At 48.0% G+C, this 27,875-nt stretch overlaps 1 protein-coding gene across 6 annotated transcripts in view; it reads left to right on the forward strand.

Moving 5' to 3' along the window:
• Window positions 1-26,131, forward strand: part of CSMD2 (CUB and Sushi multiple domains 2) — a 283,054-nt gene extending 256,923 nt beyond the window's left edge. For 5 of the 6 annotated variants that reach the window (XM_030504566.2, XM_030504567.2, XM_030504569.2 and 2 more), the window contains 16 exons: window positions 1,776-1,949; window positions 4,186-4,368; window positions 10,002-10,178; window positions 10,992-11,171; window positions 12,378-12,551; window positions 13,713-13,886; window positions 17,020-17,093; window positions 17,980-18,091; window positions 19,782-19,961; window positions 20,262-20,327; window positions 20,905-21,066; window positions 21,656-21,768; window positions 22,352-22,439; window positions 23,259-23,397; window positions 23,965-24,140; window positions 24,905-26,131. In XM_030504566.2, coding sequence (XP_030360426.1) covers window positions 1,776-1,949; window positions 4,186-4,368; window positions 10,002-10,178; window positions 10,992-11,171; window positions 12,378-12,551; window positions 13,713-13,886; window positions 17,020-17,093; window positions 17,980-18,091; window positions 19,782-19,961; window positions 20,262-20,327; window positions 20,905-21,066; window positions 21,656-21,768; window positions 22,352-22,439; window positions 23,259-23,397; window positions 23,965-24,124 — 2,156 coding nt within the window. In that variant the 3' untranslated portion in view covers window positions 24,125-24,140; window positions 24,905-26,131. Of the gene's footprint in view, window positions 1-1,775; window positions 1,950-3,815; window positions 3,951-4,185; window positions 4,369-10,001; window positions 10,179-10,991; window positions 11,172-12,377; window positions 12,552-13,712; window positions 13,887-17,019; window positions 17,094-17,979; window positions 18,092-19,781; window positions 19,962-20,261; window positions 20,328-20,904; window positions 21,067-21,655; window positions 21,769-22,351; window positions 22,440-23,258; window positions 23,398-23,964; window positions 24,141-24,904 lie in introns of those variants that run through there. The other variant, XM_030504571.1, reaches the window with a different exon arrangement.
• Window positions 26,132-27,875: the final 1,744 nt, after the last annotated feature.

Consider the following 27,875-nt stretch of genomic DNA (forward strand, 5'->3'; position numbering starts at 1 on the left):
GAAGTCCAGAGTGTATTTAGAGTTGAGGTGGGGCTGCCCAGTGTTCTAGTGGCGGAGCAACCACCAGCACAGCTCCTGTGTCCTTCTGGAGACCAGAGCAGCTCTGATCTCCTTACCTGGCATAACAAGTCACTAAAGCAATCAGAAATGGAGCTCCTTAAGTTCAAACCACCTTAGCTGTTCCAAAGCCATGATTGTTTCTGTTTTCTCTTGTATTATCCTTCGACACCTAGTCATACACAGTAGCTTTTGGCACATTTTCCTTTCCTTTTGTTAGCAGCATGCCACCTTCTCACATCCACAGCACCCTGCACAGGCCGTGGGGAATTGACAAGTGATAACAGTGTGTTACTGCAGCTGCAGGGCTCCTGGGGGTAGTTACCTTCTAAAACCTGAGAGCCTGAAATCTCAGGCTCCCTTAGTCCACAGCTTTCCAGCTAAGTAAAAGGGATCTCCCTCCTTAAAATGCTGAGCAGCCACTGACCTGGAGGATTTGTGGGCATTCTCAAAGCTTTGGAAGCTCAGGTCAGTTTTACAACTGATGATGTGGGTTCATGGGCTTAATAGGTTGGGGGGAAAAAGAGATTTTTGCATGCCTGTTTTGTGTGTTGAACTTAAGATGTGCTCAGCGCTGAATCCCATATCCCCTTAAAGTGTGTAGAGCTGGGCACCTAAAATTACTATGCAGTCCCTAAAACAGAAATTAAGAAGGCTGGTGCCAGCCAAGCTGAGGTTGCAAATGTTGGCTCATGCCTGTTGCTGAGGAGGGAGTAAACCAAAGCTGATCCCCTCTGAGGAGTGGGAGAGTGAGTCCAGTAAGGACATGGGAGCAGAGCCTAACACATAGGAAGGAACAGTCTTCCCCCGTGTACATAAATCCTTTAAAAACCCTCAAATCACCACAGGTTTAAGCTTAGCTGACTCTGCTGGAGTATTTGTTATTAAATTGTTAGTTACAGTGTGAGTTTAAGTATTAGCTATCAAACCCATTTCCTTGCAAAGCGCTCTTGGTTTTAGTCACAGCTCTGCGCCAGTATATTTCAACGCTGCCGTGCCCAAACATAGGCATGCTCTCCTTTTTATTGAAGCATACATCATGTTTTCTACCTAATGCCAGCACTAGTATTTTTAGATTGTAGCAGAGGGAGAGAAGATATCCATTACAGATGCTTTCCTTCAGAAAGCAAGTGGTGCATGGTCTTTACACTGAGCATCCTCATCCAAACCTGTCTCACAGCCCCTAGATCTGTCAGTGTATTTGTCAACAGCCTCTCCCTGTCTCCACTCTGATCACTTAGCTAACGTAAACCTATTAATTATTGTTAGTGGTGGTATTTTACTAGCGGTGGTTGAGTGAGCAGTGCTCAGAATCTGCCAAGGTAATTTGCTCAGGTATGACACGGCATCCATTGCATCTCTCTGTTGCAGGACCTGGTGCTGCCAGGGGTGGGTGAGGGTGTGCTTGGAAATATTCATGTTTAAGAAGGAGCCTGCAAAATGCCTGTCAGTGTCAAGACTGGGCATCTGTGCACAGACCCTTGTCAGCTTGGGCAGGATGAGCTCATGTCTCCAGAAGGAGACTGATGCAAGGTCTTGGTGTGGCACAGCTGCACTGTGGCATGAGCCACTGGGTGTTCGGTGGGCTCTGGGGCAGACAAGTGGGTTTAAGCTGCCAAGATCCATGCAGGACCCTCAAACATGCAGTACCTTGCTGCGTACCTGCTGCCTCACAAGCAGCTCCTTGTGGTTGAAGCTGTTGCATCTGTCTCTTACAGTGGTCTCCTGTGGCCACCCAGGCTCCCCACCCCACGCTCAGATCTCGGGTGACAAGTACACCGTGGGCTCGGTGGTGCGGTACAGCTGCCTCGGGAAGCGGACCCTGGTCGGCAACTCCACTCGCATGTGCCAGCTGGACGGGCGCTGGAGCGGGTCCCTGCCACACTGCTCAGGTGAGGGGGCCTTTGGGAAGCACGAGATGGGGTGTTGCTGTGCTCCACTACCCAGTTTTGTCCTGTGAGGGGGCAGCCTGATGTGCATTGCTGAGCTGGAGAAATAACACACGCTACAGAGGGAGATTGTGGAAGAGTCTGAAAATCCTCATGTCTCAGCTCCCCAGCCTCCTGCAAGTTGGGTGATAAGCACTGGCAGAGAGGAAACCACTCAGCTTGCAAGATGAGAAATAAATCACTGCAGCAAATGTTTGTGGTGGGAGGTGTACTGCAGCCTGCTGCTTTACAGCTTTCTCCATGCAGAGTCTGTAAAGGATGAATGTATCTTATGCAAAAATTTGGTCCTTGCATCCTATCTGCAGCATCTGACCACCTTTCTCATGCATTCCAATAAAAGAACGTAGCCCCTTTCCAGGTCTATCTGCTGTTATGGCACCACAGCAGTCCCGGGTCTGCACAAGGCAAATGGAAGCTGGTACAATGAGCTTCCACATTATCAGCATCTCCACTCAGAGCAGTATGGTAACAGAAGTCATCCCCACTCCCATGCCAGAGTGGCAAAGGTCCTGCACTGAAAACATCCTCATAAGCAGGAAAGTCCCCAAGGGATGGAGCTGGGTCGAAGTCATGGGGGATACAATGAGATGTGTTTGCTAAGCGTTCTGACATTGGAGTGCTAGGATCTCAGCTGATGGCCTCCAGTAGAAGGAGGGGTGCAGCATGACTGGCAGGATGCTGTGCAGAGCCCTCCTTGTGCCATCCTGTCGCTTGTTCCTTGGAGAGCACAGAGGCAGATGAAAGAACTTTGCTGGAGCAAAGCATTTGGGACAAGTGTTAATTTTTAATTATGCCACTTACTTAGATTTAGCAGCTCCACTTGACCAAGTTTAACCTTTGCTTTGGAAGGGAGAAGGGAATCAAGCAGACTCATCCTCGCATTCGGAAGCTGTATCTCCAGGCTTCTTGATCTGTAGCTGCTCGGAAGGGTTTTCTGCTCTAATTCATGCTTTCCCCCATGTGGTTTTCACTGTCTCTCCTGTCATATTTGTGGGTGGATTTTTGGAAACGTTCAGTGTTACTCTGACTAGTTCCTACTGACATGTGTTGCGTGGGATTTTTCTGAATGACTTCATGGAGGCAGCTATAGACCAAGACTGATGGCATTTGACAGCCCCTCTCTGACTTGGGGCCAGGTGAATGCTCAGAACCTCTATTTCCACCCAAGAGCTTGGGAAAAGGCTCCTCTTTTACACCAAGCTCAGCAATACAGTTACAAAAGCAGTGAAGAGGCAGAATACAGCTCTGCTCATCTACCGCCAAAGGTTCTCCATTGTCTGCGAAGATCCCACGGTGTGACAGCAGCTTTTGCAAGATGAAACAAAAGACTTTGATGTAAGTCATGATATGAAAGGAAGTGCTGAACCTGGAGCGTTCTCCCCCTTCTCTTTACAAACAAGTGCATTCCCTAGATGATGAATACGCTCATTATGTTTTATATTACACGTAACACTGCAAATGCTTACCTGCAGCAAGGCACAGAAGGCCCAGGAACCGGGAACTTCATTACTGGCTGCAGGAGTGAAATAGTCTTTCCTGGCTTGGGGGTGGATGTGTTTACACAGATCATTAGCAAAGAAAGCCAAGAACAGGCCTACATGGTGTGAGCCTGTGTCAGGCCGTAGGGAGGTGGGCATTTCTCCAGCCTGCTCCAGAGAACCCCCGCGAGGCATCTGCAGCTGCTGCCTCCCTCCTGTCCCCTCACTCCCAGCCAGCAGCTCCGAGTGTTCACAACTTGTACGAGCGGATGTTTCTCAGCTGGATCCCTCCTGCCTCTGTGTCCAAACCCAACGGCTTCTTGTTCTGCAGATACAATAGGGCGTGCCCAGGTGGCTGGGAGCGTGTCGTAATTCCTGCTTGGAGGGAAACCATCCACATGACTGATGCTGGCAGCAGAGCCGCTGTCTGCTGGAGCAGCTGCTGCAGAAAGCTGGTGAGGGCTCCATCTTGAGATGCAGGAGTTATGGCCATGTTTTGCAACCAGCATAAAACCAGTGGGCTCTTGGAGTCGGGGGCTGTTTCATCTGGAATTCCCCACTCTGCTGTGTGCTGGGCAGAGAGAAGTCTGTCACAATCCAAACCCCTGTGCTGGCCCCCTGAACACGTGCAGTTGAGACGGAAAAAGGGGCAAGCCCTGTGACTCGCTTACTCTGCTGATACTATGCTCTCTTCTTCACAGGAGGCAGCCAGGGCTTGTGTGGTGACCCGGGGATCCCCTCTCATGGCATTGGATTGGGAGATTACTTTGATGTGGGCAGCATGGTCCGGTTCAGCTGTGAGCCTGGCTACATGCTCCGGGGTTCATCCGAGAGGACCTGCCAAGCCAACGGCTCCTGGAGCGGCACGCAGCCGGAATGCGAAGGTACTTTTCCAACCCCACATCCTCTTCCTGCATCACTGCCTGTCCACAGACTTACAGCAGAATTACGGCAACTAAACTCTGGTTTAGTTGTCAGGGACAGTCTGGTGCGGCAAGAAATAATGCTGTTGGTCATCATGTCCTCCAAATACTGCGTGTATGTCAAGGAGCCTCAAAGTTGCCCCTTCCAAACATGTGCAGGTCACATCTCACAAAAGGGTTTTCACTGCTAGAGGATGTGTCACCTTTTTGCAAGGGTTTCAGGTCATTCAGGTTCGTGCCAACATCTGGACTGAGGTAGAGAGTAGGAAGAGCTGTTGGGATCTGGTCCTCACATCCAGTCATCCACAAGTCTAGGGGCTCACCTGAGGAATCACATCTCTTGATCTACATCATGTATCTGGCTAGATGGTCAGAAATGCCCCGGTTTGGTCTAAAACCCGTGGGTATCACTGACTAATTCACTGTCACTTTATTGAGGAAATTCAGCAGAATGAGAAATGTCAATAGCTTCAAACCTCTGTTAGAGCTGGAACTGGCACATGCAAGAGTCATTTACATTAAGCAGAAATACAAAATGCAAATTATAATCCAGTAAGCATATTTTAGTATTTGAAAGCCCCAAACCCCTTATTTTTCCATTTGAAGGAATCAAGTAAGACCCTATAATCCAATCTAATAAACCCCCAGCTGGATCCTCTGAGCTCTGCTGCTCACTGCTGCTGTTACAGAAAAGCATTTAAAAATCAACTAGGGAAAGAAAAAAAGCCAAAATGAAGCAGGATACCCAGTGCAAGGAGACCTGGGCAAGTGCTTCTCTCCAGCTGTTTCAAAAGCTAAAAGCTCAGAGTTTATAAACGAATTGGAAATACATTCCAAATTGATGCAACTCTTGATTGAAAAGACACTAAATCGTGTTATTAATACACTCAGGTCTTGGGTTTTTTTCCATTCTCTTGTTCTTTCAGTGGAAAAGCTCTGTTCATTAATCTCAGGAGAAATAACCCATCAGGTTTCCAGAGGCACCAAAATACAGATTCCCTGGCAGAATTTTTTTCATACTTTATGCATAATAATAACATTATACCTATAATGTAGTCGTTTAATGTAAAGTGCTGACTGGCCAATATAGGAAGGTAATTCACAGTGATAAACCGTGTGCTGGGCCTCTCATTTGTATTCACAGCGAGTCGCAAGCACTACAAGGTGGCGTTCTGCTGCACTTGGTTATATTCAACACTCTGGAGCAGGTATTTATAGGAGAGGGAGAAGAAAGATTAATTTTGGGATTGAATTCAGGGCAGTTGAAGATGAAGGTGGAGTGCTAAGGCAGGTGCTTGGAAGGAATGGCATAGAAAAGCTCCAGCACAGCCCCGGAGCCACTCAGCACCTCCGTGGTGCATTAGATCTGTGACTCAGCCACTTATTTGCTGCTGTCAGCCACCAAAATTGAGGCAAATCAAGCCTGATGGGGCTTCACAGGTCACTGGCAGTCGCCTGCCCAGGGGATTCAATGTAAATTGCTCTGCAGATTAGCTGCTGGATGAGCACAGAGGGGCTCAGTCTGCTCAGCCCCAACACGGACCCACTGCTGAGGAGCACAGGCATACAGAGGACATGGTGCAAATCCCACAGCATAAACAGAAGGGCAGGAGAGGGGAGCTGCTCTCCCCATTGCAGAGCAAGCAAGCATGCTGCTCTAATAGCTTCAATTACAAAGCATCTGCTTGACTTCTAAGTCAAGGGGCTGATTTTCGACTGTCTCTTCCTGCACCAGGACCAGTCTAGCTCTGATCGTGCAGGTGGGAGCACCGGGCATGTTGGAGGGTCACCTTGACACTCATGGGCTCTTAATCCCAATGCCTTTTACCCACTAGAACATTTGCGAAGAAAACCAAAGGAGCAGGCAAGCAGGAAGGAGTCACAGCTGATTTTTCCAAAATGTATAAGTGGTTTGGAAGTAAATTAATTGCAGGGACTCCTGCTCCAGTCTGGTTTATAGCTCTGGTTTTGTTGTCCCCAGTAAGAGCAGCTTCCCTGGCTTTCCAAAATCACAGGTTTCAGGCCTCATTTGTTTTAATTTCCAGCAAGTTTTTAAAGTGTAAATGAAATTTTAGATGCTTTTTTCCTTCTTTCTCCTTCTTCCTGATGCCTGTCTGTGTTCACTGAGGAGCAGTGCAGGAGTGGAGCTCACCAGTTGTACTCTGCTGTGTGCTCCCTCCTTCTCTTAGAACTTGAGCAGAACATTTGCTTTTATCATGTTTATTGTTTCTCCAAGTGAACTAAAACTGCATCCAAAATGAGATGGGGCTCTGGCTGCTCTTTGGGAGCTTCAGCAGACAGAACTGTGCTAATTTTAAGGGATAACACTGGGAAAAGAAACTGAGTTTTGTCTCATTCCCATTTGACTGCTGAGGACACAGGAGGTGGCAAGGCTGGGATTTGGGTCTAAGCTGCTTTTTCCTTTCTCTGTCTGCATAGTTAGGTGGGTTACGAGTTACTGGTTAAATTAAACAGCATGGAAATTACCAGCCCTGAAGCAAAGGCTTTGAAACTCCAAAGGCTTTCAGCTGTGTCTTACTCCAGCAGGAGGTGGTGCCTGATGTGTCAGACGTCATTAGGAGAGCGTTTCGGATGGCAGCCGAGCCCCAGAGAAGTACCATTGGTGATAAAGATTAGGTCAGAGGAGGGGAGCATGCAGAGGACACTGTATCACACAGCACCTCAAGCGTAGTCAGACGTGCACTGATAGCAGTCATGAGCCCTCAGCTTTTCCTTGCTGCAGTTTCTGAGGAGCAGGGCTTGCTGCTCCTTGCAGAAATGTGCCTTCTCTTGGCGGTGGGTGAAAGAAGGGCCCTGAAACAAGCCCCTCACGTGGTGTTCAGAGATGATTTTGCTGAGCAGGGCTGGGGGAACTGGAAGTGTAGAGTGGGTAACAGCACTTGCCCCTTGCCCTGCTCTGGTCGATGCTGCTGTGGATAATGGGGATACCTCCTTGGGGATCTCAGTGGCCTCATCTGACCATACCCTGAACCTCACTGGCTCTGAGCTGAACAGGGCCCAGAGAAATTCCCTGCTCCCAGCAGCTTCTCACTGTAAAACATGTAGGAAAAAAGCAAAGGAAGGTGAGGGGTGAATCTTAATGAGCTTTTTCAGAAAAAAGGCTGTGTGGACTGGAATGAAATGAATTATTGCTGAGCTCTGGAGCACCTCTGAGCCTTGTGATGTTTTATATAGCAGAGACCACTTTGTAGCTTCCCAGCTTCCCCCCAGCAACATTGGGATCACAGGGAGCAGCTCTGGCTGTCCTCGGTGGGGAGTTCTATAGGAATCTCTTAAGTCCTAGGGATGTCTGAAATAGCTCAGTGGGGTTTGGCATTGTAGGAGTGCCTCGTGGTGCACCATAGCCTGGCAGAGGTCTGTGCTGGTGCACTACAGACTGTCTTGGGTCTTTGGCACAGATGGGGACATGTGTGCTGGCTGGGGTGTGAAGGGTCTGGTCTCCTGGGTTTGTCTGTTGGGTCTTCTGCAACGTGGCAGAATCCAGGCCCTGCGTGAGGGGATGGGATGAGCTGGGTCTCAGCGCTCTGTGCACTCCCTGCTGCAGCAGAGAGTCAAACCTCCCCTGTCACATCAGTCAGTTCCGCTGAGCATCACTGCTGCAACACTGCCCTGGTAAAGCAGCAGCAGCTCTCAGAAATCCCATCTGATGCAGCTGATTTTCACATCATTTTCTCAAATTTTGACTTCAGTTTAAATGTGATTGGTTTTGAGATTTGTAAGGAGATGGGAGTGGGTATGACTTCCAGGCTCTTTAGGATTTATGCCCTGTTCAAAAACCAGAGCTAAATCCAGTTTTCATTTTACATCCTCCTCTGAAGCCAAAGGGAATTATTTACCCCTTTACTGCTCACTTGCATGATTAGATCCTATTTATATTTAAATTATGATTTTAAAAGTTCAGACCTTTCATCCTTACATTTATGGCCGCTTTTATATCTAGCCTGTACAGGTCACAGCTGATGCACAGTGCAATTAAACCTTTCCTATGAGTCTCCCTATAGTCACAAAAATCGTATTTTCAGGTCATCTGCGTGTGTTTGGCCACATGCGTAAGCGGAGGAGGTTGGGCAGGAGGGAGCGAAGGGGCAGGCAGTGAAATAGTAATTTAGAGCTTTTTTCTGAGTTGATAGACTCTGACTTTTATCCCAGCATCTCTTGGAAATGACACCGTGTATCACAGAGACGTTGGCTGCAGGAGAGATCTGTAACAAGAGCGCACCTCGGATGATGGTAGATCCACGCAGAGCTGCTGTGCGCACAGTCCAGAATGGTTATTAGCTTCCTCCTGTCAGACAGATATGCCTCCAACAAGCTCCTCTGTTAACAGGCTGTCAGCAAACTAAGCAACAAGGCAGAAGAAGACTCTCCTTGCGTTGGTGGCCTGTGCTCATTGCTTTCCTGCCGTGGCATGAAGTTGCATTTCCCCATGGAGCATAGCTGGGAATATTGCAGGGTGTGTGGCAGGGAGGGCAGGGATGGGTCACCCTGTGTATGCACAGACCGATGCTCCCACAGGGGTTGTGGGGTGTTGTTGGGGAGGGGTGGGATTGGAATTTCCTTGTCAAAGAGCTGGAATTTGTGGTTTAAGCCTTTCCTTGATTCATGTGATTTTCTTCTGTGTCCTGTAATTTCAGAGTAAATGAGGGCTGGGTGCATTACTGCAGGTGCTTATTTTGTCATGACAGGGCTTTGTACACCAGCATTCACTCCCATGCCTTTTTATTGCTGTGGTGCTGAGGTACTTTAGGCATAAAACTTGGGCACTGGCAAACCTGTAATTGTATTCCCACAACATTCTCCCTCCTCTGAAAGCATAATTGGATATAGCTGGGCAGTGAGCAGTGCCACACTGGGAGAGCATCAGGCTCCCTTCCTACTTCCATTCCTTTGAATTTTATAAAGCTGTTGGCTTCCTGAAGGGGCCAGAGGCAAAGTGGCACACTGGGGTCCAGGCTTCCAAACTCCTGGAAGATGGAGGGACTCCAGGCTTGGCCCCCACCTGCTTTATGAAACTGTAGGACCAGATGTGAGATTGAGTGCTGGGATAAGGCCCTGGGAAAAATGGGCACAAGTTCTTCCTGCAGCCTGGAGGAGCAGGAAGAGGTCCCTCCCAGGCTGCTTGGTGGTGAGGTACAGGATCCATGCAGGAGATGAGCAGGGCTGGTGCTGCAGGACTGACCGGCTGCAGGGATGGAGTTCTGTTTTCAATCCACTGGCCGGGGTCATAGAATCATAGAATAGTAAGGGTTGGAAAGGACCTTAAGATCATCTAGTTCCAACCCCCCTGCCATGGGCAGGGACACCTCGCACAGGGATGGTGCATGGAGCTTTGGGACATGCTGCTTGCCAAAGCAGAGCCCTGCTTCAGACTGGCCAGTAGTGTTTGGGATCCTGTTGGACTGACACAGCTTATTTTCCATGGAATAGCCTGTTCTGTCTGAACTGATCCAGGGGCTTTGCAGCTAATCTCACTTTGACTGAGAACAGTCCATTGCAGGGTGAAAGCCTTGTCATTTGCTTTGGTGTTGTTTGTGTTTGGGGGTGTTTTACAACTTTGCTATTTTGCTTTCTAGTGATATCCTGTGGGAACCCGGGAACCCCCAGCAACGCCAGGGTTATATTTAATGACGGCCTGATCTTCTCCAGTTCCATTATCTATCAGTGCCGGGAAGGCTACTACTCCACAGGAGTGCTGAGCAGGCACTGCACGGTGAACGGGACGTGGACTGGGACCAGTCCGGAGTGTACAGGTGAGGGCTGGGGGGGGGTGGGTCTTGGAAGATGAGATGAATGATGCTGCCACGCTCCAGGGATGGCTTGTCAGGGCATGTTGGATGCTCGCTGTAGATGTGCACACACACGTGCGTGTGATAAGGAGCTCGGTTAAACAGCAGCAGCAGTTGCTCAGCCTGCAACCTCTGCAAGTACCTAATGAAAAACTCTTGCTTTGGGTTTGTTATTTTCCAGTTGGATGAAGGGAGCTCTGTAATGACTTCATGAGTAAGTGTCAGCCTGCCTGGAGGGGCTCTGCAGGGCTGCTGCCGAACGTGAGCGCTCCTGCCTGCTGGCACTGGGACACGTGTGGGCAGAGCCTCTGCTCAGAGCCCCCAGTGAACATGTTGCGTTTCCTCATGGCTCCCACCCACAGGTGCCTGCAGCAGGAACGTGGATGGTGGAAAACATGGTCTTACACAAGAGACAGTAACTAGGGCAGAGAGAGGGATGCCATGGGCAAACTGTCTTCCGCCTAGCCCAGATCTGGCCCGGGTTTTCTTTAATGTTTCATGTGTGTCAATACTTCATCTTGCAAGGTCTTGGTGTGCTGTTAAGATCACTGTTTGCTCCACTGAGTAGTAACAGTTTTCTCCCTATGCTGTGGCCCAGCCTGCTCCATAGCTAGTGCCACGCTCCATATCCTCTGTGCCACAGATGCTTCCTTCTCCATGGTGAGTGGGTTACATCCTGCATTGAAACACTCAGGACCATCAGGTTTCTACTTACTGCAGATCCTGAAGTGTGAGACAAGGGATGATCAGCCAGAAATGCTTCTTTTTCTTTGGCAGTGATCAACTGTGGTGACCCTGGTGTGCCAGCCAACGGCATTAGGCTGGGCAGTGATTTCACCTACAATAAAACCGTGGTGTTCCAGTGCACGCCTGGGTATATGATGGAGTCAGACAGGGCATCCTCTCTAACCTGCACGAAAGACCGAACCTGGAATGGCACCAAACCTGCCTGCAAGGGTAAGATTGGTTGCTTTAAATATTGGAGGATACAAGTTTTACAGGCCACAAACTTCTTGTAACTTGGAACAACGTAATAGGCAGCAGCTACTGCAGTGTACCTGGAGCCCACCTGGGAGTTTCTTGGTCTTGTCATTCAATCTATCCCCTGTGTTTATGGCACTTGCACAATTTCATCAACATAGCATGAACACCTTGCTATCTTTAGGTCTATCAATCATCACAATGTGCCTGAGAGGGAGGAATTGCAGTTATCCCTGTAGTAGAGAAATGAAAGTGAAGCACAGAGAGCAAAGTGACTTACTCTGTGCAAAAACTCAGATCAAACTCAGATGAAGTACTGCGTTTTGCAAGCAGACACTTTGTGGCATCTTCCAGAAGTCTGAAAATTGTTTCTTCCAACTCCTTTCATTATTTCTCAGTTCTGCGATTGCCTCTGTAGTTCAGAGATAGGAAATGGAAATAGTAGAGCAGCGGCAGGACAGGCTGGATCTCTTCTGTGAGATTTTACCCACCAAGTGTAGATAAGACTTGTAGCAGCATCTATGTGCTCCTTTGGCAGTCTGGAAAATTCAGCTGTCACGATTCTGATATAAATACAGACCACATAGAAACTTCCAAATACACTCCAGGGCTGTAAAGAGCAATTCTTACATTCCTCTTTCATCCTCTCCACTGAGCTGATGTTGCAGGAATAATACACAATGTGGCCAGAGTCTTATTTGGAGGCCAGGCCAATTTGCATGAGCTTAGCGTGTTTCCCAGTGCTCCCCTGAGCTGAAATGCAAAGTGCTGCAAAAGTGTCATCTTAGAACACCCTAGAGCCGATGAAGTACAGACTGCTTGTTGATTCAACTGCTAATCTGAAGCTCAGCCAGGTTGTCCAAAATGTATGAATCTTTCAGGGAATCTTAGATGAGTTTTCACACTGAGTCACAGTAGATTCTTGCCTTGAAATGAACACTGACTAGAAATCTGACTTGGAGATTTGAGATGTGGTTAAGTCCAAACTTCAAAGTAAAATCCTGGGGTTTACAGCTGCACACACAGCTGGAAAAGTTTGTTCAGCCCCTGCTAGGCCAATCCCAGGCAATGCTCTCATCCTGAGAGCAGGACGTAACTTTGATCCTACGTGAATTTGCTTGTTAATGGAAATAACAGTGCTGAGAAGTCATGAGAACTGACGTGCTTTTGTTTTTCATTCAGCTATTACCTGCAAATCCCCACAAGCCATTCCCAACGGGAAAGTGGTGGGCTCGGACTTCAGCTGGGGCTCCAGCATGAGCTATGCCTGCCTGGAGGGTTATCAGCTCTCCCTGCCTGCTGTGCTGACCTGCGAGGGGAATGGGACATGGAGCGGGGAGATCCCTCAGTGCTTCCGTGAGTAGGCAGCCACCAATGTGTTCATGCATGAATTGGGTGGAGGACTGTGCTTTAAACCCAGTTGTTTGCTCTTCTTTGACATCTCTGTAGCTGATTTTAGTGTCAACCCTGTCATGCCTGGCAGTGTCATAGAGGGTACAGGTGGACCATTAGTATGCAGGAAGTTAAATATCTGCTTTCTGTGCTTCCTACCCCTAATCCCAAGGGAATTCTTGCATTAACCGAAGTCAGTGGGAGTTCTGCATGCCAGCAGAAAAGCATGATGGTGCTTAGAGTGAGTGCAGCCAAAATCTGAATGTGCTCCCAACTCCAACAGCAGCCATGTTGCTGGGAGCCTTGGTTGGCCATCACTGTAACAAGGAGGCAGTGGTGGCTGTGGGGACACAGTCAGTCACTCCAGCTCTTGTAATGGAAATATAAGGTCATGTTTGCAACATATCTAAAGATCTTGCGTGTTCCTGTCCACCAGCATCTTTACAGCTGGCAGTTTTTCCGTGTATCTCCCTGGTGACTGAGTCTTCTGCAGTCACAGCTCTTGGAAGTGCCAAAGGCCATAGGAGAAAGAACTTTGGCAAAAGGCACTGTGTTGTTGCAGCAGAAGTTGGGAATGTTTTGTGAAGGCAGAGCTTTGGCTGGGTGAAACCTGTGTGCTTGATACAATAGCTAATGCAAAAAAATTGGTTAAATGTCTTGTGATGATAAAGGCAGATTTGAGTTTCTTCTCTAGGCTGAATGGCTGGCAGCTGCATAATAGCCATTTTCGTATTAAATCATACAAAGCCCTCACTGTGTTCCTTACACCTTTCCCTGGATCTTGTATAATTAGTGGGCTTTCTGTGTGACATGGAACCATACAGCAATTTGACATCGTGCAATTAGAGATACATTTTAAAGCTAAGCATGCTGTTAGGAAAAAAAAGAAAGAAAAAAGATGGGGGAGAAGGTGGAAGTTAATTAACAGCAATTGACAAAAAGGGAGAATTACAAGGAAAGTAGCCAGCAACACCTTCTGCCGCTGCTAATCCCCTAGTCAATCACAGAGCTTGACGGCAAGGAGTGGTAAGGTTTGGGCCATTAATAGCCCTATCTTTAGTTTATTAACATTGTCTGGTCTTGAGGAGGTTCATCACAATCCGCTTGTCTCTGTGCCTGTTGCAGCTGTGTTCTGCGGTGATCCAGGGATACCTGCTCAGGGCAGGAGGGAGGACAGAGGCTTCACGTACCGCTCCTCCGTGTCCTTCTCCTGCGTAGCCCCACTCGTGCTGGTGGGATCAGCCCGGAGGTTCTGCCAGTCCGATGGGACATGGAGCGGGACCCAGCCCAGCTGCATAGGTAAGGGGAGACGTCTCTGCCTGGAAAAGAGCTTTGAGTGGTCACCTTGCTTCTCCATCTGTAGCAAAGTTGGGTTTCATTCCTGAGCTTGCAGAAATTAGCACTTATTTCCCCTGAAATCAGAAGGAATAGGGGTGATGCTTTTGGTTTGTGCGTACCAGCTGGTGGTAAACACCCCATCTCCTCTTGAGCCTTGCTGCTTCAATTCACTGCCTGTCCCCGTCATGCCTTCCCCTCATTGGGGGTTAATACCCCAGGGCATCCGAGGAAGACTGTTTTCTCCCTGTTCCTGCTCAGCACGTTGCTTGGCCAGCCAGTGGGCAAAGAAGTTTCTCTGCAGAACTTCCGGATTAACATTTGCAACCTGCGCTGTAAGGTGTGAGGGCTGCTGTCTTTGCACAGTGCTGGGCTCTGTGCTGCTTCCAGGCTTCCTTGGGGACCTCCAGCTCAGCAGCAGCAGCAGTGGGACTGAAAATGCAGTTTGGCCACAGAGAGCAGCCATGGGCTGTGGTGGACCACAGCTCTTCTGCTCACAGAAACTGGAGCAAAACCAAGTTCTTCCTGAAGAGTGCACGTGAGAGTTCTTATGTTCTCTGCCGCCCTTGAATTATATCCAGAATGGCAGAATAGCAACCCCTAGAAGCACGAAAGTGCTGTATACAGAGATCAGAATCATACATATTGATTTGCCTAGCTGCAATGTTGGGAATTCAGGCTGAAATTTCCCCACATTCTTCAGGTGTCCATTTTCCGGGGCTTCCAGAACCCTTTGAAGCCCCTGGGAGGTGTATAATCGTAATTAGTCACAGCATTTTTCACTTGTATAAACCTCTGGCTGCACTCCTGAACTCCAGGGCTCCTGTGGAGATAAACTGCATGGGCTGTGTGCTGTTATCTTAACTGTCTGCCTGAACAGCACCATCATCCCCTCATGTGGGCACTGGGGACAGAAACACGTCTCCGGCTCTTCTCCGTGCTTTCAACCACTCTAGCTCTATCTCAGTGCTTTGCCAATTAGAGGAATGTGAAAATACTCATGGCCTGAACCTCCAAGTTCCCTATGGATTTCGCTGGGAGCTTTCTCATGCACAAATTGTTGGGAACACCTGCCTAGTGTTGTAAATATTGGCTTTAAATGTTTCATCACTTCCTTGCAAATCCTTCCAATACCTAAAGGGTCTGACAAGAAAGCTGAAGAGGGACTTTTTACAAGGGCCTGTAGGGACAGGCCAAGGGGAATGGCTTTAACCTGCCAGATGGGAGACTGAGATGAGCTCTGAGGCAGAAGCTCTTCCCTGTGAGGGTGCTGAGGCGCTGGCACAGGGTGCCCAGAGAAGCTGTGGCTGCCCCATCCCTGGCAGTGTTCAAGGCCAGGTTGGACACAGGGGCTTGGAGCAACCTGCTCTAGTGGAAGGTGTCCCTGCCCGTGGCAGGGGGTTGGGACTGGGTGAGCTTTAAGGTCCCTTCCAACCCAACCCAGCTGTCTGGGATTGAACCCAGCAAATACAGCTGTTCATGCTGCTGCTGAAACACACTTACAGTTTGTCTCCCTAGAACAAACCATGGGAAGGGAGAAGACTTGTGTGTCTACAGAACCTTAACCTGCAGTGTCAGTTGCTGGCACAAGCAGCTGAACACAAAATGTTGTATTTATTCAGATCTCACACATTTTTGAGATCCATTAGACTGCCAGATCTACAGACCCCCCAGTGCAGCCGGGAGACAAGGCTCTGCCCTCCACCCTCTGCCATCCATCACCTGCTACCTCATCTAACAATGGGGCTCTTTATTTATTGTAGACACTGATTTATCTGGGGGCTTCCATGGAAACTGCATCAGTGATAAATGACAAAAGCTCAGCAGAACCGAGTGATATAAGATGAATTAGCTTGTGCTCCACAGCCCCACACCGGCCACATTTTGTGTCCCTTGTTTAGTTACTCGCTGCAGCTCCAAGGACCTGGGAACAACACCAACAAGTGCATAATGTTACAGTGTGAAGAGATTGATTAGTCAGATCATAAAGAATAAAGGCATAAAAATAAGCCACCATGCCCTTAGGTGCAGATATTGTGCTCCAGTGTCCTGTAGCCTCAGGATATAGTGACCAGCTGCTTCTGTCCTGCTTTGTTGGATTGTGGAGACTTTCCTTAGTTTATTTCTTGTCTTGCACAGTCCTGTTAATAGGAGTATTTTGAGTAATTTAGAGAGGGATTTGTTGTGGGGCTCATGATCCTTCTCATAGCAGTGTTGAGCAAGTTGAAGAAGGAAGGCTGGAATCCAGAGCAGACTCTTGTCTGATTTTGCTGAGATCCAGCTCCCTGCTAAGGTAGCTACCCCTGGCTGGGTACGAGAGCATCCCTGTGGCCAGCACTGCAGATTAGCTCAATCCTGTGATCCCAGGGAGCAGGGAACCTGCTGCTGCTGAACCACCTTTGAGACAGAAGCTTCAGTTTCCTTTGCTCAGTTTGGGAGGCTTATATTAATGACGATGCATCTCTGCCTTAGTTCCATTGATGCCCTGCTACTGTTGACATGCTGGGAAGAAAAGAAAGTGATAGGATGCTAGAGGAATAACAGCAGGTATTCCTTCTGAATTGTGTGTGTTCATCTTCTGATAGATTGAGACCAAACGAGGCGTAAAGAGAGATTATGTGTCTGAGGTGCATTGATATTTCCAGGCCCCGTCTATCACTAGGGGATAGCGAGGTTCCAAGGTGCAATGGCCAAGCTGAGCCCAGAAGGATGAAGGCAATGGCCAGGGCATGGAGAGGACAGGTCACCGCAGCCCTGGGTGCAGGGGAAGCAGAGGGCACAGCCCTGGTGAGCCGGGTGCTTCACTCATCATGTGTAGAACAGGGGAAAGGAAGAGTTGTCCCTGACACAAGACTTCTGTTCTTTTGTTTTCTCCCGAGTGGCAGAGTGCCTCTGGTTAGTTTGTGTTGCAACAGTCAGGGATTTAAGAAACAAAAAGATCCGTGTATTTTTCCTTGTTGCTGTGTATTCCTTCTGTAGCAAAATATTTCTGTCTTGTTGCAAAGGCACAGCATGATCTTCATGTGGAGAGCAAGGGAAGCTCTGATGTGGCTTCCACAACTTCCCTAGAACACTGACTCTGTTCTTTCCTTTGCAGACCCCAGCCTCACGACGTGCGCAGACCCCGGCGTGCCTCTCTTTGGGATGCAGAACAATTCCCAGGGCTACCAGGTACTGCCCCAGCAGCGAGGTCCCTCAGCTGCGCCCCGATCCTTGCTGTGGTTACTCCATGTCTGAGTCCTGACATGGGTTAATGTGTCCTCCCTTGAGCAGGGCATCCTGGTGTGCTCTGCTAGACCTCATAGTGCGTTTGTATGGGATTAACTAGCAATGTGTTATTTATGATATTAATTACAGTGCTAATTAATAGCTATTGGTATAATTAGTATTCACACTGGAGACATCATTTCCATTAATTTTCAGACCAAATTCTGTAGGTGGTTTTCTTAATCTCAGCTCCTGTACAGTATGAAATCAAGTAGAAAGGAGAGAAAAAAACCAAAGCAATTCCCCAGGGCGCTCCATCTCCATCCTCCACCAGCATCCCTGTGGATGCCCCTTCCCTGCTGTGACTGGGCCGGGATAGTTGATTCACATGGCTACTCCTCCCAGAGTGAATCTTTCAGTTTTGCTGCTAATTAGTTATCTTAATCCTGGGGTTTGATGAATTAATTCTAGTGCTTAATTAGTACTGAGACACTGTAACTGTGACTTTTACAAGGGTTGCCACTCTGAGAGGTACACACCAGAGAGGCAGAAATCACACCCCTTTCTAATAGCACCTGTGTTTGATGCTGGCTTTGGTATATTTAAAAGACAAAGCAGCTTTCCCTGTATCACTGGAGGAAGGGAACTCCCTGCACAGTTAACTCTGCAGCTTTCCAGGGGCTCTGGGAGCTTTCAACACCAGACTGGCAGGGCAGTGAGGGCAGAGAGCAGGTGACTGCCCTCTCCAGCATACAGGAGATGGAAGAATGTTAGAAGTACTTCTGTATTGCAGTCATGGGTGAGTCACCTTGTGCTGGAAAGTTGAGAGGTTTGTCTCCTGTTGTAACAGGTGGGAAGCATCATCTTTTTCAAGTGCCAGAAGGGTTACCTGCTGCAGGGCTCCACCACCAGGACCTGCCTCCCCAACCTGACGTGGAGTGGCATGCAGCCCGACTGTGTCCGTAAGTCTCGGGAGAGGCTTGGGCAAAGGAAACTGGTGCCTTTCCCCACGCTGTTGCCTTGCTTGGGTGCTGTGCTTCACCGTGCAAAGTGCTGGGAATTTGGGGGGAGCTCTGAGAAAACATATTCTTGAAGAAAAGGGGGATCACACAGTCTGTTCTGTCCTGACATGACCACACGAGCAGCCACTTCTGATTTTGGATGAGTTTTTCTGACGTGTTCCTTCCTCAGAGACATAGTTTCAGGTGAAACTTTGTTTTGTGCTTCTGGAACCACGTTTGATGGCTGAGATGTGAGCTTACACTCCAGGGACCCAGGTTAACATTCAGCCAGAAGAGCTCTCGAGCAGAGCAGTGTTTCTCCTCATCTTTAATAACGTGTTGCTCTTTCTTTTAAGCCGTCCATCATCTTTTCCCAGCTACACCAGAAGGAGTTTAATTTAACATGTTTAAGTGGTAATATCCATCACAGCCTCTGTATCCTAAGTATTAAAAAGCTTTTGCCTCTCCCTTGTGAGGTGGTTTATTGGTGAGATATTTTTCCACTAACAAACCCCGTAGGTGCTTATTCTTTTAGCAGCCCAACTGAGGCACTGGCTTTAAAAACTCTGACACATAGCACCGGGGAGAGGGGGTGCTGGGGGTGTTGAAATAAAAGACGATTTTGGCTTACCCATGCCAGCAAGGTCTACTGAGGTGTTGCCTTTGGGTTTTGTGTAAAGCCTTCTCCATCCACAGCATGTTGGATGAAGTTACTGCTAATGAGTGCTGAGCTCCATCTCTGAGCTGGGCTGCGGGCTTGCTGCCGGGGGTCCCAGACCACACAGGTTTGGGTTAGTCTGTCTGGCTTGTTATTTCGTCCTGTGTAAAGCAAGGGTGAAGATAATACCTCATGAAGGCTGCCAAGGATTTGTTCTCATTCACGAGCAGCTTGAGAGCTACATAAAGGGCAAATTTACAGTGAGGGAGCTTCACATCGCCGTGATTTGTTTTGTGTCGTAAGTCCTCAAGGAAAGGCACATCTTCAGCAGGACCTGGTAGAGCAGTGTGGGCACACGCTCAGTCTGGTGGCAGGGAGCTGGAGAAGCTCAGCTTCTATTTCTGTGGCCACATCCTGAAAGTTATTGAGCAATTGCAGGAATCGATGACTATGGCACACTTCTGAGGACTCACTGTGTGATCCTGTGGACAGGTGGGTGCAAATTATTACTGGAACAGTGGTCCCATGAAGAGGAGTTATACAGAAATCAGATCTAATGCACTCGCTGCAATCACTGGCTTAACTTACTGGGTCTTGGTGTCCCCTAAAGGCAGTTTTCAGTGTTCAAGTAGACCTGGGACACAGTTCAAAGGAAGGAGGGACGTGTCTTTAACATAATTTGGTTTTGACTTTTTTCCATTAAAAGTCAAAAAGCCTCATTTTCAGTTCATGGAAGCTGGAACTAAGTGAAGGATCCCGAGAGCTTTAGCCAGAAAGAGCAAACTAGCCAGCAAAGCACGGGAAGCGGTCTCATTAATTCTAGCTGGGAACAATCCAGGCATGGCATTGTCTCCCTCAGTGAGCAGAGAAAGCTTTTGCTGACAAAAGCTTTTCTAAGAGATTTCTGTCCCTGCTGACGTCACGGTGTCACTCTTCTGCCTTTGTGTACAGCTGGATGGTGAATCTCATCTCTGTTCCCCTTGTGGTTTTCAGCTCACCACTGCAAGCAGCCAGAGACCCCCTCCCACGCTAACGTCGGTGCTCTGGATTTGCCGTCTCTGGGCTACACCTTGATCTATTCCTGTCAGAGCGGGTTCTACCTCACCGGAGGATCCGAGCATCGAACTTGCAAAGCAGATGGCAGCTGGACAGGGAAACCTCCCATCTGCCTTGGTAAGAGCTCCCAGAGCACAGCTCTCACATGCGCCTGCTCCTCTGCAGAGGGGAGCATTGCAGCCCAGAGAAGACACCTAACCTCTTAGACCTACACCAGCATGCCAGAAATCCGGTGTGGCTGTCCCCATCCCTGGCAGTGTTCAGGGTCAGGTTGGATGGGGCTTGGAGCAACCTGCTCTAGTGGAAGTTGTCGCTGCCCATGGCAGGGAGTTGGAACTGGATGGTCTCTAAGGTCCCTTCCAACCCAAACCATTCCATGATGCTATGGTACAGCTGTGGTTTATCCCCCTCTTTCAGCTGATGTCCGCCCCAGTGGAAGGCCGGTTGGCACCGCACGGGACCCACCGCTCACCAAGGTGTCAGGTACCGTAGCAGGGCTCGCTCCTCCATGGGACATGTTAGCACTAGATCTCACCCTTACCAGGCCCATCCCTTCCTGTCCCTTCCCCAGGACAGCCAGAAACCCGGCTGTTCCTTGTGGATATTGAAACTGTTGGGCTGGTGCAAGCAGCCCACATGCACCATCCCATTCATGCTCGTGGAGAATGGACAGGAGGAGTTGGGCACCAACAACCACTGCCCTCCCCAGGGCACTCTGGAGATTCGAGCCCTCTGGGATGTTTACATTACACCTTTTAGTTTTAAAAAGGGGCTTTGTTAGCTTTTCCTAAGAAATTCTTTTGGGGGTTGGTTTGTTTTTAAGACTTCAGTGTCATTTTTTGTCAAAACAACGGAATTAAAGTCATCAGCTTGTTTGTTCTCCTCTCCTTGGCTTTGTACTTGGTGATAATAACACAGAGAGTCGGTGGGATTTGAGATATTTAAATATGTATTTGTGAATTCAAAGAAAGAAGGAAATTTGCTCTATTTTGATTTCTGAGAAATGGAAATAAATGGTGTTGCTCTTGTTTTCTGCATCCCCAATTCTTGTGGTTTCTAGTGCCTGCTGATGTGTTTGCAAGGAATTCCCTTTGGAAAGGCTCCTATGAATACCTGGGGAAAAAGCAGCCTGCGATGTTGTCTGTCACTAGCTTCGACCCTGCCACCAGTAAAGTCAATGCCACTTTGATAGACCACAGCGGTGTGGAGCTCCTGGTGTCTGGTAAGGGAGTTGATGTAGGCATCTGTAGGGATCTACGCTTATCATAAGTGCTATCACAGAGCAAGGAGCAGCGTGCTCTGCTATGCAGCTGATGTTGATGCTCTAGTAGAGCTTTACAGAACCACCCCAGTTTGAAGTCTCCAATCTTTTGATTGGACCAAGACAAACAAATTCATGTACCTCAGTTTGCTTTGACTCTACCTGAAAGGCAGCTCAGTCCAGTCCATCATCCATTTCCTTGTGCTGGAGTGATGGACTTGGAGTTGAAGATAAACAAGATTAAATGATGTGAGTGCTCCTTGTCTTGGCCTCCATGGAGCACCAGGTTGTTACTTATCCAGTGACATTACCTAAGCATTAATAGTTGAGCCTCTTCCCATGTGTAAAATACCTTTAATATGCTGGGGGGTGGATGTGGGATTGTGTGTTCATGGTGTGTTTCCCAGCGTGTCCCGCCAATAGGGTTGGTAGGAGGAGTTGTTATCCACCCTGAGTGATGAGGTCATTACTCTCTCAGGTAGAAAGTCAATTACTTGAAACTCAAATAGCATCATTGTGATCTAGACATGAAAAGTCACTTATTTTTCAGGCATTTACAAGAAAGAAGACGTGCACCTGCTTCTGCAGGTTTACCAAATAACGGGGCCAGTGGAGATCTTTGTCAACAAGTTCAGAAACGATAAATGGGCTCTAGATGGACATGTAAGTGCATGGGCTCCTCATACACAAAGTCCCCCCGCACCACTCCTGTCCGTGCTGTCACAACTCCAGCTTTTCTCTCACTGAAGCTGAGGAAATAACTCCCTTAGCTGGTGGCAAGATGAGGCTGCTGTCCTCAGTGACCTGCTTGCTTGAAGGGGACATAGGGCATTCTTCCAGCACGTGACATAACACTACATGACAGTTGGCTCTTCGTGCTCCCTTGCGGCTATATGGCTTTTTATTGCCCTGTGGTTTTAAACCTGCAAATCTTCTACATAACACTACAGGAGAAACCAACATGATTAATTCCATTTTAACATTTTATATCTGTTAAACATCAAGCTAGAAGAGCTGATCTTCCTTTATGGAGTCAACTTCTCACCCCAGTTTCCTTCCTTTGAGATGTGAGAGCCTTCACAAGTTGTTGGGCAGTCAGACTTCCTAAGAAATGCCACGATTTTCTGGGGAGTTGAATCACATTAATGCTATGCATGAACTTGAAAGAGGCTGTGATAAGATGGGTGCTAAAAAGCCAGGGAGGTGTTGAACACATCTGTTGATCTCTGCTCTCCTGTCCTTGCAGGTCTCATCAGAGTCTTCAAGTGGCACATTTGTGTACCAGGGCTTTGTGCGTGGCAAAGGCTTCGGGCAGTTTGGCCTTCAGAGACTTGGTAAACTTCTTTCACTAGTACTTTTTCCCTTGATTGCTGAAAGCAAGATTTTGGTTGTAGTGGAGGTTTCCAAACAGAGAACATTTGTCCTGTCCCTGGCTTTAATTATCAACTCTGCTGGGCCAGATCTTTATAGCTGGTTTTGAACCATCAGGTTTAACCTAACCCTTTTTACTCCCCTCTGCAAAAGAGCTGGTAGAACCCAAACCAGCCACTGGAGAAGTCAAGTGCCCTCAAATCTCTGTACCCTTGGGGGGAAATAAACAGGTGTCTGTTGAAAAGCAAAGAACTTGGAGCCACAAACAGCACCTGGACCTTTTTTCTCCATGTTGCCAAATGCCTGACCTAAAAGCCAAGGTCCCATTGCTACCACAAAAAGTGTCTCCATCTCACTTTCAGAAATCACAGAGGCACTTGGAGCTTGGACACCCCACGGTCTAAGCTCCTAAATACCGCTTCAAATGTGCATTGAGCTTTTCAGTATCTGGCAAATTTTGGAATCTGACCCTGGAGTCTTGTCACCTTTACGGGGAATTAGATGATCATTATTGCAGCCTTTAAAAGTCTCCCATAAAGCCTAACATTAAGCATCCAAGTTTGAGCGTTTTGGTAAGATAAATCTATTTACATCTCTCTTTAATTGCAGTTCTAAATAAATGATGATGTCTAAGCTAGGCTAGATCTCCAAATCACTCTCATCTCAGAAGCTTTTGATTACCTTGCACCTTATTCTGGTGTTGCTGATATAACCTGTAACTCAAGCAAACCCCATTTCCCACAGTGATGTTGTGAAATGTGTTTACTTCTGCTGTGTTTCAGACATCAGCATGATGGAAAATGATCCAGAATCAATAGGACACCATTTTGCATCAAACAGCAGTTCTGTGGCAGCTGCCATTCTTGTGCCTTTCATAGCCCTGATTATTGCAGGGTTTGTGCTTTATCTCTACAAACACAGGTAGGTTTCAGGAATGATGCCAGAAGGTGAAACAAAATCAAGGGGCTGGTAGAAATATTTGTGAGCTTGACTTAAAAGCACTTCCCCTAGATCTGGTTTCTCATTTAATTCAGAAAGCGAAAAAATGATGGAGGAAGCATGCGTGGAGGGGCAAGGGTGTTTGGAGAAGAGAGTGTTGAGGACTTTTATGACCATTAATAAGATTTGTGGCAACATTAAGAAGGATAAGGCAAAGTAAATTTCATACTTCAGTGTTCAAGCTGGCTTTGCATATGTCGTAAATTAGTGATTTCTCCTGATCAATGTATTGCTGTGGAAACGTTGCTGCACTGCAAAGCATCGTGCAGACCGGCTGCTCTGTGGAGGGAGCATGCTATGGGCTACAGCAAAGCCCAGCGAGCTGCGTGTGCTACAAACCCAGAGCAAGATTTGTCTGTAGATCCCTTCTGCGTTTACCCTCTTCAGAAGCAGCTTTGTCCTTTCCGCTGACTTCATGTCCGGGCTGTTCAGGTGGCTACAGCAGGCGTAGCCGTGACCTCTCTGGATTTTCTCTGTGGCATCCTGCAGGAGAAGACCAAAAGTCCCATTCAATGGCTACGCTGGCCATGAAAACACCAACGTCCGAGCAACGTTTGAGAACCCGATGTATGACCGGAACCTGCAGCCCACAGACATTATGGCCAACGAGACGGAGTTCACAGTCAGCACTGTGTGCACAGCTGTATAGCACCGTCCCCTCCGCGGTGAGTGCGGCACTGCCACCACTTCCCTCCTGCTTGTCCCTCTTTAAATCCCCTGTTGAAGCAATGGCTCAAAGGAGCACCCAGAGTGGTTCAGATTGCCCAGGAGATCATCTCTGCCCAGGACAAGACCTCCTGGGGACCAGTGGCAAAGTGAATCCAAAAGCCCCAAGGTGAGAACAGTCACCCGCTGAAGTTGAAAAGGAGTCTCTAAAAGAAATGATTCACTGTGTGACTGCAGTCAGGGTGTTCTGCACAGTGATCAGAGGAGGGTAAAGCAGGGGGTTTAAAAGTTTTACTGCATAGGCACAGAGAAATAACTTAATGTCATAAACAAAAGTACCCTGTGGACTTCTTACAATGACATGTAGTGACAGGCCAAGGGGAATGGCTTTAACCTGCCAGAGGGGAGATTGAGATGAGCTCTTAGGCAGAAGCGCTTCCCTGTGAGGGTGCTGAGGCGCTGGCACAGGGTGCCCAGAGAAGCTGTGGCTGCCCCATCCCTGGCAGTGTTCAAGGCCAGGTTGGACACAGGGGCTTGGAGCAACCTGCTCTAGTGGAAGGTGTCCCTGCCCATGGCAGGGGGTTGAACTGGGTGAGCTTTAAGGTCCCTTCCAATCCAAACCAGTCTGGGATTCTGTGACTGTAAGAGCACTTCCAGATCAGAATGTTCTTAGATAAGGAAGCCATTGCAGGCTTTCCTAGCATTTCTATGTGTAATAACAAGCTGTTTCTCTTCTCTCACCCTTCCTTTCCCATTGTCCCAGATTCCTCCAGGGTCGGTGTCTAGTGGATGATTGTGTTTCACCTCACTAGTCTCCATCCATTCCCTCCCCATCTCCCTCCTCCCAGCCTTGTTGAGGCTGTGGAGAAGCTGCTACACCTCGTTGGATGTTGTGTTAACTCCTGAGAGACTGCTGGGTTGTCCTCTGTTGTCCTCACCCACCCTCTTCATCCTGCCATGGATAACGAAGCCAACCAAAGGTCTACTCTGGCACAGCCACCCTCTCCCACCCTGCTGATGGGTCTCAGCCCAACGTCAAGACCTGGGGAAGTGGAGGACCTGGGAGGTGAGGTGATGGGAAGGCTCTTACCACCTGCTCGTGGTGATGTGTTCCTGGAGGGAGCAGTGGGGTTTGTGGGGTCCCAGCAACTGTGCCCCGCTTTGGGAATTGCTTGGGCAACACAGAGGTAAAAGCAGCTTGCACTGCATAAGGTGTTGACTGGGGTTTGTGGTAAACACCAGTGTGGGACAGGATGAGCACTTGGCTTTTTCTTTACTTGGGGGCTCTCTGTGGTTTATTTCTTTGTTGTTTTTCTAACCCGGGGCTTTTGCAGAGGAAGTTCTCAAATGGGACCTTTTCAGTGAGACACTGCAAGCTTTTCTCCTCTTCCCTGTATTTAATTTTCCTTCAGGCATTCTTGCTGGGTTTCGTCTGCCCCATTCTCATTTCGGGCAGCTCGCAGGGCTGGTGAGGAGATGTTCCCCATCTCTGGCCTTGTCCCAGCAGCTGCTGATTTTAGCTGTGTCCAAACACCCTAATGAGGAAATTGCTGACAGACACAAAGGGACAAAAACCTCTTTAAAAAGAACTCTTAACAAGTACTGATTTCCCCCCAGTAGCATTCAAAAGCCTTTGACCTTTCCATATTGATCCTCCAAATGGCAATGCAATAAGAGTTTTAATTTCTGTCCAAAGCTGTTTCCTTTATTTCCCAGGGGTGGAAAGGTTGCCTTGGCTTTCATGAGAGCAGATAAGGCGGCTTGACATTTTTTCTCCCTGACGAGAGTGATGCTTTGGAGATGGCGCCGTCCTTCTCTTTCCTAAAGAGCGGAGCTGCTCTTGTTGATTCTGGGCTTTGGTCTGTTTGGTTTGAGTTTGAGTCACAATTTCCTGGGCCAGGCTGGAGCCCTGGAGCACAGCTGGGTGTAGTGCTGATGTAGAGCACTGTGTGTCAGTGAGCAGCTGCTTCTTACAGAAGACCTGAAGGGTAAAGAGAACTAAAACAAATGGGGTGGTGTTTACATCCATGTTTTCATTTAAACCTGGCTTTCCCCTACCTAGTATCAGCTGAGGTTTTGTCTCATGAAAACCACAGGGTAGGTTTTTTTCTCATTTGTTTATTCTTTTACTCTGTGTGTGTGTATGTATAAATATATATTATTTTTCTTACTTCTGTCTGTTATTCAGCACTCTTAGAGCACGCAGCATTCTACAGCCTAAAGGCTGAGCAGCCAGTCTGCCAAAACATGCCATCTCTGCTCCCCAGAGCCCACCCCAGCAGCAGATCCCACATCTGCTCTCCAGCCCTTTCTGAATCCCACTCATTCAGTGGAATAGCCAAGGAGAAGCTTGTTTCAAGGTGTGTAAAACAAACCTGAGATGTTTCAGCACTGAGGCAGAGAGAAGGGAGGCTCCACTCAAACCTGCTGCTTTCAACCCATTAAATCCCATTTTCTGCTGTTGCCCAAGCAACAAAGGAAGTGGAAGGGGTGTTGTCCCATTTTTTTGCAAGCTGGCTGGGACCCCATAGGTGACATTCTCCATTCCTGTGCCCAGAACTTGCATTAGCTTAAAAAATAAAAAGTAAAAAAAAAAAAAAAAAAAAAAAATTAAAAAAAAAAAAAGGAAAAAAGAATTTAAAAAAGGAAAAAAACTCCCTCTTTTGTACAGAGATATATTTTTATGAATCAAAAGTTTGTACAGTTAAAAAAACACAATGTAAATGTTTTTTCATTATTGTAGTAAACAGTAGTGGAAGATCAGCTTTTTTTTGTAAATGTAATAAAATGTATAAATCTGGTTTACATCAAAGTGTAAATATGTAATCTATACATACACCTGGCTTGTCTGCAGTATATCCAGTTTAATTTATCTGTCTCTGTATATGAGGCTTCCCCTTGTGTTCAGGCATTTACTGAATTTGAAAGCTATTTTAAATTTTTGACTTAAAATAAAATATAAATTTTTGCATTGCTTTTCTTACATTTCCTGGTGCCTTTTTCATGAGCTGCCGAAGGTTTCTTCTAGGGCCCTCCGGATGCCGACCTGCTCATACACACACACGTGTTTGCCTCGTGCCCCAGCTCTTGTGAAGGCCCCACAGCAGTGGATGGAGGAGGACTCAGGACCAAACCCCTTCCCCGTCAGCAACGTCTTCCCTCCCGCCCGGGGACCCACTCTGGTGTAACTGGGTGAGCTTTAAGGGCCCTTCCAACCCAAACCAGTCTGGGATTCTACGACATTTGTGTGTCATCCCTTTTGGTGCCCTCCTCTCTCCTCACTTGCTCTTTTTAAGCTAGAAATTACTTTGGCGGAGTTTTCTGGTTGGAAAGGGACATTGAATATGTTGTTATATGTCTCCTGTTGTGCTTTCCCTCCACGCCCAAGGTCAGGAAGGCGGAATGATGCTGCTCAGAGCGGCACCATGGGGTGACAACCCTGTGCTTTCATCCCCCTCTAGTTCCTGTGGCTGGGAGTCCAAATGAGATGTTTTGGAGCTTAAAAGCCAAAGCTGTAAACTGAACATCTGCAACAGGGCAAAACTTTAATCTCTTTAAGCCCTAGAGAAAGGCACAGCCAGACAACAAATTAGTCATTTAATTGCTGTTGTAATCAGCCTGGAAGGAAGAGCTCCGTGCCCCTGCCAGAGCTGTGCAGTCTGTCAGTCTTTGAGACCATGTTAAAAAGCTGCTTCTTGGGTTACTGCAGTTCCCAGGTGAGACATTCCCACTTC

Source organism: Strigops habroptila, chromosome 12, assembly GCF_004027225.2.
Source record: "Strigops habroptila isolate Jane chromosome 12, bStrHab1.2.pri, whole genome shotgun sequence".
NCBI classification, from domain to species: domain Eukaryota; kingdom Metazoa; phylum Chordata; class Aves; order Psittaciformes; family Psittacidae; genus Strigops; species Strigops habroptila.